The sequence below is a fragment of the Quercus robur genome, chromosome 11 (assembly GCF_932294415.1).
Source record: "Quercus robur chromosome 11, dhQueRobu3.1, whole genome shotgun sequence".
NCBI classification, from domain to species: domain Eukaryota; kingdom Viridiplantae; phylum Streptophyta; class Magnoliopsida; order Fagales; family Fagaceae; genus Quercus; species Quercus robur.
Window position 1 is genome coordinate 11,712,986 of NC_065544.1, and position 11,604 is coordinate 11,724,589.

General features: G+C 31.7%; 1 protein-coding gene across 1 annotated transcript; it reads left to right on the plus strand.

The window, feature by feature from the left end:
- The first annotated feature begins 899 nt into the window (after positions 1-899).
- On the plus strand, positions 900-6,699 carry LOC126706657 (GPN-loop GTPase 3-like). The gene is made up of 9 exons (XM_050406192.1): positions 900-1,093; positions 1,218-1,326; positions 1,832-1,913; positions 2,089-2,174; positions 3,616-3,719; positions 3,812-3,942; positions 4,044-4,137; positions 4,944-4,999; positions 6,357-6,699. The coding sequence occupies exons 1-9, from the start codon at positions 1,049-1,051 to the stop codon at positions 6,451-6,453; spliced, it is 804 nt and encodes a 267-aa protein (XP_050262149.1). The 5' UTR covers positions 900-1,048; the 3' UTR covers positions 6,454-6,699.
- The last annotated feature ends 4,905 nt before the right edge of the window (positions 6,700-11,604 follow it).

Below are 11,604 nucleotides of genomic sequence, written 5' to 3' on the forward strand. Positions count from 1 at the left end.
GTTACATACGTACGCGAATTTTACGCATATATGATGCGTTTGAACTAATTAGTCTAAGACAATAACATGATAAAAAATTATATTGTACTCACTTGTCTGTAAGTGTGTTAAACTATTAAAATTCATAATTTTCTAACAATTTAAACTTTTAGGATAAAAGGTAGTTTTTTTTTTTTTTTTTTTTTTTTAGTATTAAGTGTGATAGTGTCAAAATATAAATGATAAAATTTATTATTTCTTATCGGTTTATACTTTTATAATAATTGGTCATTTATTAAGGATCGTAAAAAAAAATGCCAATTTTCACCAGCTCTTTTATGAACTTGTGACATCTTGTTTGAGGTGAAAATTTGAAGTTGGTTAGCTGAGCTCTCTCTCTCTTTTCTTTTTTTTCTCCTATTTATTGCCTCAAGTTGTTGGTGTATAATCTTATCTGACCCTGATCTTGATTTCTACTGAGGAAGCCTCATATATTTCTAGCACTTTAGTTGGGCTGCCACAGCCTCAAATTTTTTTTTTTTTTTTTTGGTTAAGAAAAAAAAGGGGTTCATTAGGTTACACTAGGTCCCAGATAGGGTGTTAGAGTTGGACTTTGTTATAGCCAACTCGTGTGGATGCTTACTAACGGACTCCTGCTAGCAACAGACTCGAATCTAGGTGGATTAGACAAAACGTCCGAATCTTATCAACGGAGCCAAACCCCGTTGGAATTTTTTTTTATTAGATATAATCTCTTACAAATCCTTAGGTCCCTCCTCTTCAAGATTATCAGCCCACTAACCCAGACAGCCCAGCCCAACTTCCCAACCCCAAAAACTTAGTAAGAACAAAAATTAAAAAAATTAAAAACCTATTAGCCTTTAACTGAGAGTTTTTTTTTTTTTTTCTTTTTTTTTTTCTTTTTTAAGAATCAACTAAGAGTTAACAAACCAAATTCAGAAGAGAGAGTCAGGAGTTGAGATTGTGAGAGACCGAGAGAGTGACTCACTCAGCCACGCCGCCGCCGCAGCCAGTCGGCCGGAGTCTACACAAAACACTCGTTTTTATCATGGGGTATGCACAGCTTGTTATTGGCCCTGCTGGCAGTGGCAAGGTAAATATTTTATTGTCACAGTCTAATCTAAATTCTATTTCTATATATGTTGCTTCTTATTATTTTTAAATATGGTTGGACTAACTGACTAACTGTTTACACTTTTATTTATATATACACTCAGTCAACTTATTGTTCTAGTTTGTACCGACATTGTGAAACCATGCAACGGTCGATACATATTGTGAACTTGGATCCTGCTGCTGAGAATTTCGACTATCCTGTTGCAATGGGTGAGTTAGTTGGGGTTGTTGGTTTTTTTTAAGCTCTATCTTGTTAATTAGTTATATATGATTATTTCAGGATAAACTGTTTAGCGCGTAAGTGATTACCCGGTAACTAGTTGTAGCGGGTGGGGTTAGTTACTAGTAAGAATTTGATTGTAAGTTCTTTTATGTCATTGGATAAATTGTTTAGCCCGTCAGGGGTGAAAAGCTCCTGGATTACCCTGTAACTGGTTCCGGTGGGTGGGGTCAGTTGCCTGTAAGAGTGTGATTAACAAAGTGAAATTCTCTTACGTCATTTTAAAAAAAAAAAAAAAAAATGTTATATCTTATTTGTTGGATTGGAAATGATGGGTTACCAATGAGCTTTAGCTCAATTGACATTTCCTCCTTCCATAATAATTGAATGGAGGTTGAGATCGTAGATTCTAGACCAACTAAGTGTATAAGTAACTTGCCATTTAAAATTTGGAAATGATGTGTTGTTGGCTTTTTTTCCCCCTCTTGATTGCAGATATAAGGGAACTCATTAACTTGGAAGATGTCATGGAGGAACTTGGGTTGGGTCCCAATGGGGGCCTTATGTACTGCATGGAGTATCCTTCATTAAATTTGTACAAATTTTTTCTTCATTTACTTGTGATTATTGTCTATGTTTAAGTCCATAAGGACCTTGAATGTTTTTACCAGTAAAGCTGTAAGCATGCTTGTGTTGGCTACCTTGAATGATTATCTTGCTGCAAAATGAATGGCCTTAATTTCCATATTTAGACACCTCGAAGATAATCTTGATGATTGGTTGACAGAAGAATTGGACAACTATTTGGATGATGACTACTTGGTTTTTGACTGCCCAGGTATCCCTACTTGTCTAGTTGTATGCTTGTTTGTGTATTTGTTTATATTTATCATGATTTTGACTTCCCTTTATGGCAAACTACTTGTTAGTTGTAGTTTGTTTCCATATGTTGACAATTTATGGATGTCTCATGACCATGGAAAATGCATAAACACAAAAGCAGAGAATACCTTAAGATATTTTTCTAGTTTTAATTTTATTTTTTGTTTTTTATACAGTATTTTATCCTTAATTTGCAGTAGATCATTTATTGCCTAGTAAAAAAAGAAATGTAAGAAGAAAGAGGGCTAGTGGTCTTTGGATCTAGTGGGATTTCCTCACCCCAGAAATATGGATTGGAGCATAAGGTTATCTGTTCAATTCCATATAGGTGTGTGAATTGTATTAATCTATCCAGTAATTTTTTATTTAAAATGAAAAAAATATTTTGGGGTAAGTTCTAGTGTCCCAGGAATCATTCTTGAATATTTTAGGGAGTTGGCAGGATTGTCCTTGTTCCTTTCATGTTCACTATTGTGCAAATGAGCACCCTGTAGTAATGAATATCTGAGATCCCATACCAATTTTGCCTTAGTAAACATTATGAAAGGGGAAACTTTGGAGGTACCCATTAACTTGACTAGTAAAATCTCTTGGCCTCACTAAGGGGGGAGAGCTCTCTCTCTATCTCGTAAATTTTGCGTTTACTATAAGGGTGACTGGAACTTTTACTTTTAAAAGCTAGAGAAAAGTAGAAAGGGGATTGGAAAAAATGTAAGAAGAAAAAGACAAGCAACATGAACCTTGAATGAAACCAACTAAATTGTAATGGAAAAATGTCTCAATGATTTCATTTTATTTTATAAGTAGGAATATTTTATTAAAAATATATATATATTTCATGTGTGAAGAACATAAAGAAGCCTAAAAAATTACAAAGAATAAGTAATCATTTGCAGAAGTATCGACTCTTCAAAATCAACATTAGAATTGCTATTGGTAAAACCTCATTCATGGAAGTTCTAATCAACAATTTTTGCAATTGATTCACTGAACTTAAATCTTCAAAAGCACGGTGATTCCATTCCTTCCGCAAAATCCACATCAAACATAAAGGGACTAAATTCCAAATTGTTAAATGAGTTCATAGAGCATATCCTTCCTATTTCAGCCAGAAGATGTTCCTAGCAGTTCTGCCGATGAAAAATTGGATTCTGCATTTCCAATGAGCTATAGTTCAGTTGGCACCTCTCCCCCTATGAATTCTAGGTAGGAGGTGTTGTCTTGGGTTGAAGAACCATTGGGCTTATCAATCAAATAAAAAAGATTCAGCATTACCACTCATATTTTAGCCCTTTGATGTGATATAGAGTGGATATTTTGAGCTTGTATCTTCAACATGCCTATTTCATAACTGCAAAAATATAATTATATATCCTAACCTTAAGATATATATTCAGGCCAGATAGAACTCTTTTCACATGTGCCAGTGCTGCGTAATTTTGTGGAACATTTGAGGCGTAAAAATTTCAATGTTTGTGGTGTATACTTGCTTGATTCACAGGTTTGTATGAAATTGGTTTCTTGCTTTGGCTTGTTCTTCTATCATGAACTGTCTCATAATTAAAACTAATGGTTTCAATATTTTATTATTAGTTCATGACAGATGTGACCAAGTTCATTAGTGGTTGCATGGCATCACTTTCTGCAATGATCCAACTTGAATTGCCCCATGTTAATATCCTCTCCAAAATGGACCTTGTGACTAACAAAAGGGATGTTGAAGAGTGAGCTCTTTTACCATTACTACTTTATATAACTTGTATGGTATACACCATTTTTATTAAATTTAACAATCTAATATGTTTTGTACTTTTACTGCTCTCAGTTTTCTGAATCCAGAGCCTCAGTTTTTGTTATCAGAGTTGAATCAACGCATGGCTCCTCAATTTGCTAAACTGAATAAATCTTTGATTGAACTAGTGAGTAACTAAACTACTTATAATTTTAACACATTGCCTCTGCTGGAAACTACTTGTCAGTATTGTGGTCACATATAATCAATGTTGATCTACTTTGCATTTCTTTTGGAGTGATCTTGATATCAGTGTAAACTTCTTTGGTGTTTTAAGGATATCTTTATTTTAATTACTTTCCGACTGCACATTACGGCTGTCCCTGACCATTTTTTGCTTATGTTGTATGAAATTTGTCGTATGAAGCATCTCCATTTACTCTGATTGGTAAGTTACACACGCACCCAATGAGTCTTGAACCCATGACCTCACCCTCTACCTAGCATTTATAAGGGGGAGGAGGTCTCAGTTTAACTAGAGGCTAGGAAACATCTTTATTTTTTAGAGGTACATGATTAAGTTTCTTGGAAGAGATACTCTTTCGTGAGTGGTCTGTTTTCTTAGTTAGCTTCTCCTGTATCAGGGTATTGTAGATGTGTTGATTTGCGGTTCTGGTTGTATGATCTGTATCAATATTTTACTCTCATTTGGGAGACTACGTATTCTGATATAACATAAGTTGCACCATCTTAGATTGCACATTTACCTGAGAGCTTATAAGGAATTAATTATTCTGTTAGTAAGTATTTTTTGGTTGAAGCATTGTAATTGTGCATGGTTATGTGATTTGTAGTAATTATCGGCCTTCATTGGTTGTAAAAGATTATTTTCATTTTTCAAGCAGCAAAATTGCTCTTGGTCTCTCTTTTTTTGACCTGCAATGGGGATTGGCTGGATTTTTTGAAACTATTATATAATTTTTGTTGTTTTAGGTGGATGGGTTTAGCATGGTGAGTTTTGTGCCCCTTGACCTGAGGAAGGAGAGCAGGTATTCTCTCTCTCTCTCTCTGACAGTATTATGTTGTGCTTGCAAACTTAGCTTTTGTAGTTTTAACCTATGAAAAAAATCCTTGGAACTGGATTTATGAAATTTTTTTAAAAGTTTTTGATTATTTTAGTCCAGAGGTTTATTTACCTTGGGATTTATCATTTGAATAAAAAAAATTTAGGCTGACAGTGAAATGTAGTTAAAAATTTCAGATGGCATTTAGATTTAAATTTTGGGACTATGATTCTTATAGTTTTTGCTGTCTTCTTGACTGAATATGGTGTAGCATAAGTTTTCTTATTTGCTCAACTATAGAAGAGTGGTGGAGTTGCCTGTGTTGGCATCAAATTGATGCCTTTAATAGGTTGCATTCTACTTAATATATTTTTTATTTCCGTAACATTGGGAATAGGTTTAGGATAATGTCCGAAGACTAAAATATTTCAGTATAAGAAAAGGTTTTGCTCATCTTATTTGTTAAGCTTGGTGATAAATCAGCCTAGGAAGGAAGACAGATGGTTGAACCTCTGAAGTCACAACAAAGAATGGATAAAATAAGAGTGAAAAGAAAGAAAAAAGATCAAGGTTTAAAGAACTGGAGAAGACAAGTGAAACTAGGGAATCAATAATACCTACAAAAAAAAATACTTAGGCTGAATCGAACATTACCCTTTTGGCCTATTATTTATTGGTCGGATTGTTGTGACCCTTTACCCTTCAAGAGTCAAGACCTACATGAGGCTATCTTTTCTAGTGCCGTCGAGGTTCTTGCAGGGTGTTTGGAAACAAGAGAACTGGTTTAGTTTGGTTTTAACCAATTCCAAGACAGTGAAATAAATTTTGAATTGGTTTTATTTGATTTGTTGTTTCTCGAAACCTAAGCCTGTATTTGTAAACCAAAATTTCTGCCATACTACATTTTGTCACTTGCCAGACACCATACGTTGCCATTTCTTTTGGGGGTCTGCACTTAGGATTTTAGCGTTGAAACCCTCTCAAAACCAATAATACATTTGTCAGAACTTTAGCTAATTATTTGCAATGAAGAAAAAAATCATTTGCAACTAAGATTTATTAAAAATAAATCTTAGTTGCAAATGATTTTTTTCTTCAGCTGCTGCACAGTTGGTAAAAGATCATATGTTGAAGCTTCAGGCTTCAATTGGTGGTAGAGAAAGTGTACTATATATGTTCTTAATTATTAGTGTTTCTTTTGTTCGTAGACTTCCATATTTATCTTGGCTGGTTTGTTTACTTTTGAAGTCATGAAATATTTTCAAGCAAATTTAGTTACAAAGATGACATAATTCCGATTTTTCATATAATTAGAGGGTAAATGTTGACTTGTCTTTTGCAGTATACAATATGTGCTGGCTCAAATTGACAACTGCATTCAGTACGGAGAAGACGGTGATGTGAAGATTAAGGATTTTGATCCTGAGGATGATGACTAGATTTATCTTATCTGTTGACCGCAAGAAAATATATTACTGTTTCTGTGTCAATATGTAGGATCAAATTATAAACTTCTTTTTGAGAAAATTCAATCCGATCTTGCAGAATGGAAATCAAATTTGATGTCTCTGGAAGAATTACTCTCGGCCAATCTATCACATAACCAATTCCAACCTAGTTGTCATGGACCCATGGTTTTAGAATTTTCCCAAAGTCTGAAATGATAAATGCTGTAGATTATGTTACTTGTTTTGTCTTCGAGTAGATTTCATTTCTAAAGTTTGGTCCAATTTTTGAAAACTTTGGCCAATTAGAAAATTATGGTTGTACTTTTAAGACTTGGCCGTGGGATAGATTTTCCCGCTAACAATATATGTGAATAGGCAAATTTTATACTCAATATTCTCTTAAGACTTGGCCGTTCTTCTTCTTCTTTTAAGACTTGGCCGTGGCCCGTGGGATAGATTTTCCCTCTAACAATATATGTGAATAGACAAATTTTATACTCAATAATCTTTTAAGACTTGGCCGTGGGATAGATTTTCCCTCTAACAATATATGCGAATAGACAAATTTTATACTCAACAGTACCTTTTTTTTATAATCAACAACCTAATAGTATAATAGAAACATTAGATTTTTCTTAAAATTTCCTCATGTACCCTAACACCAGGTTCAAAAAGTTTGCCTTTTCATGCTAGTTTCAACACTAGTATAAAACATGCTAACTTGTGGTATCTCCTTGAATTTTTAATGAAGACATGTGAGGTTCAAATTCCTTCCCCTAACCATTGAATTATTTTTTATGAGAGAGAGAGAGAGAGAGAGAGAGAGAAGAAGAAGAAGAAGAAGAAGAAGAAGAAGAAGAAGTGAAGAGAATGCTACATACGCACAAAATTTGACAACACTTTTAATGTTATTGATGTAGCAAGCATATACCGATTCTCATCTAGACTCATCATTGACAATACTTTTTTACCTATCACTTACAATTATGTCAGTGATGATGTGTCTTGTATAGCACTGTGTGTACATTTTGTTATTCCATTGCCATAGCTAAAATTCGAGATCTCAACCCAAAAAAAACCATTAACTCACTTAAATGCATTTCAAGAATGACAGAGTGAGAGGAAGGGTGTTTTGGTCATTTTATTTACTGAGAGAGAATGCAGGTTTGGCTTGGTGGTGGAGAACTAAGCAGAGAAGAATGAGGCCTAAAGGAGTGAATACAACACCATTCTTAGGATGCTAAAATGTTGTTATCTACTAACTATTCTGATACAACCATGGTTTTAAAAACCGAAACAATCAAATAACCGGAATTGAGTTTGGTTTTCGGTTTTTACCATATCAGATGGTTTGGTCCGGTTTTTAAAACCATGGATATGAGTCATATGACACTATTCGTTTGAAGTTCAAAAGGCGGACAGTGAAAGCCTAGTCCAACTATGTGTTTGGATAAGGCTTGAGGTTTCCAATTGTGTGCAAGCCCAATCTAATTGAATGTTACAGCCACAAACTATTTTACAAATTGTTATTATGACAAATTTTTATTAGTTCTCATTTGGACCCACCATTGACATAACTTTTTCACTTACAAATAATCACTGACTACATTAGCAATTTGTAAAATAAAATTGTAAAAAAGTTTGTAATTCCAGCATTTTCCAATGTAGTTAATTTTGGTTATACAGGAAAAAAAATGTCTATAAGTATATAGGCACAAATAATTTCATAATTATCAAGGTTGTAAGTTGTTTTTGCTAGATAAACAAATAATGTCAGTGATGAGCTTAGACAAGAACCACTAAAAACTTGTTAATTTAACTGTTGTGAAAATTGTTGTCTTTGGCATTACTCTAAATCTATCGTTCTATTTGTTTTTACAATAACATTTTTTTTTTGGAAAATGAATCATTTTTCTAAAAATTATTTTCTAGATAATTATCTTATTTTCTAATTATACTTGGTAGCAACCTTAAAATAATTTGGAAAACTATTTCTACAGTTTCCTTATTTAACTTGGCGTGAGATAGAGTTATTTTTTAGAAAATTTAAGTGAAAAACAACTCTAACTCATGCAAATCTTAAAAAGATAAGTTAAGAAATAATTTTCATTTAACCCATTTTTTTCTAAGACTATCAAATACAAAAACAAAAAAAACAAAAAAAACAAAAACACAGAAACCTGTCTTCACAAAAGGTTTTTCATAAAAATAAACGAAGTCTTGCATTGAAAAGGACACATAGGCATCCCAAATTGCATTCTAGGTGGCATAAAATTATTATTTTAATCTTAACAATTATAATGTCAGATTTTTTTCATCCATTATTTAACGACAATGACTATTTTGACCAAAAAAAAAGGTTAAAGACTAAATATAAAATCACATATTTGAAAGGTTAGGAAACAAAAGGTAATTAAACCAAAGAAAATTACACAAAGGTTCTCCGCTTAAGCCAACTTGCAAGGTTCACCATTACGTGAGAGAGTGGCTAAATATACTAAATATATGATATCTTTTTCCTCACTCTGGGCCCATAATTAGCATTCGTCATTCAATGAGTACCATGGCCATGAGCCAAAATTCATGTGTAATTTGAATTTAAATTGTATTGTTGAATTTTCATATGTGAGTGGAAATTCTAAATAATACAAAATTTTAAATATTAAAATAATATAATTGAACTCAATTTATTATGGTTAAGTTTTTGATATATTTAAGTAGTATTTTAATATATTATATTAAGCCCTAACTTGAAATCCTACAATGATTAGGCTTTTATTAGAGAGTGATAAGTATAATTAGAATTACACATTCATTAATTTTAAAAAAAATTAATGAATGTGTAATTCTTGACCATATAGAAAATTACACATTCATTAATTAATAATGAAAAATGTAACAAGTAGATGAACCTATGAGTCTTCCCTGGTCTGAAAAAACCCAATTACATGGAAAATAACATGCACATTCTTACACGAAATAAATAGATAGATGTTTGTCATGTTAGCAAGTACAACAGTGTTTGAAATCATGCCATTTTAATTTATAGTATTTTTAAATTATCAAATAGGGCCCAAATGAGTACATCTTGACCATATACTTTCTTTATTGATAAAGTGAGCTGTCGACATATTTTTCGATTGGAAATTGTCGTTACTTTAGGCACAAAATAGTTTTAAAAGTTGATATTAATATAAGTTTCAAGACTTTGATTGCTTGTTTCGTATTAAAAAAAATAAATTAATAAACTTTAATTGCTTAGCACTTCGATTTTATCTATTAGGAAACTCTTTTTGTTGGATATGGCGGCGGGTTGGCTGTTGTACTTGTCCACAATGCGTTGGACATAAATTTCACTATGACTCAATAGAGGTCTCTAATTAATATAAGCTAGTCTTTTCCCCTCCAATGTCTTTGTAGTTAATTACCGTATTAAAAAATAATAAAACATAAAATAAAATAAAAATTACCATAGCTAAAGGTAATACTAGGGTTGAATGAATTATGCTTGGAAGTGAGGCAAACAATTTATTTCTTTATTTCTATAAATAAATTTCTTATTTGTTTTTTATTTTGTATGAATTGTCTTTGTGTTTGCTTTGTTGTAGGATGGAACACTTGTCATATTTGTCTAGTGTTTGCTTTGTTGTCATATATTGAAAAGCCAAAAAAAGTCAAATCATGAATTTTTTTTTTAATATTTCGTTATTTAAGAGAGAGAATATGAATAAACAAAATTTTACTCCAAATTAAGTTGGTGAAAATTTACTTTAACCTATTAAATGATGATTGAAATAACTATTTATATTTACTTTTGATTGCATAATATATTTAAAAATTGTATGGTTGGTTAATTTAGATGATTTATTGGCCATCAACTAAAAACAAACACACATAAATAATTATTATATATCATATCACTTCACCCAAAAAAGAAAAAAAGAAAAGTCATGTCACCCTTATAAAGCGGGAATTGCATGCACTGAAACCCCACACATTGCACATAGTTTTGGCCAACTTTTACGTCTCACACCAAACGCCATGTTATTCTCCACTAATTCCGTTTGTTTTCTAAAGGCTAAAACCGCTAAAATTAAGGCCGGTTTGGTACATGTGCTTAAATGCATATTTTCAGTTTTTAAATAATATTATACGTATTTTTACATATATTTTCATTACACGTATTTTCAAAAAATACAAACAATATTACTTGAACAACGTTACCAAACGGCTCCTAAAATATTACAATGTTGTAAAAATATTTTCCTCTTTTAAGACCTATGCGTAATTATCAAGCACTTTTAAGAGAATGCTTAAATTTTCCTCCTACTCTAGAGCTAGAATCTTAGACTGAAATCAAATGTTGAAACTACTTTGGATCACTATTCCAAAGGAAAAATTTCACCAGAGAAGCATGATTACAAAATTGTAGTTGATGAAAATGGATCAAGTGGATGTACCCTAGATTTACCTTTGGAAATTTAACGAATCTATTTCTAATATTAAAAACTATATAATAATAAGAGTAATGCTACAGTCACAAATTATTTTACAAAATGTTAATGTGGCCAACCTCTTATTGGTTTTCACTTAATCCCACCATTAATATCACTTTTTCATTTACCAATAGTCACTCACCACATCATCAGTTTATAAATTTTTTTGTAAAATAGTTTGTATCTATAGCATTATTCTAATAATAATAAATGTTACTCGAATAAATCATATTTGTGAAAAATTGTCACCAAATATTTATGGTTTTACAGTAAAAATCATTTTTAACTCAATATGTGACAATTTATAAAACTATTCATGTATATATATATATATTTTTTAAAGTCATGTGATTAGAAGTATATATAAATTTGGAGGTAATATTTTTTTTTTTTTTACATTAGCAAAAACATTTTAAAAAAAAAAAATCCTTATGAGAGAGAGAGATAAATCCAAACAAATAACTCCTTATGAGAGCATTGTTTTTTTAATTACATCACTTCACTATTTTGTAAATGATACAATTAATTCACAAAATTTATACACTTAAAACATAAATAAAAAGCTTTGAAAAAGTTTTTTAAAAAAAACCCATAATAAAACAAATCCAAGAGATCTTACAAGAAGAGGATGGAGGAGATGAAAGAA

Coding starts and splice junctions, on each gene's coding strand:
- LOC126706657 (XM_050406192.1), top strand. CDS start 1,049: ATGGGGTATGCACAGCTTGTTATTGGCCCTGCTGGCAGTGGCAAG. Junction 1,327..1,831: donor CGACTATCCTGTTGCAATGG/GTGAGTTAGTTG, acceptor TCTTGATTGCAG/ATATAAGGGAACTCATTAAC. Junction 4,138..4,943: donor ATAAATCTTTGATTGAACTA/GTGAGTAACTAA, acceptor TTGTTGTTTTAG/GTGGATGGGTTTAGCATGGT.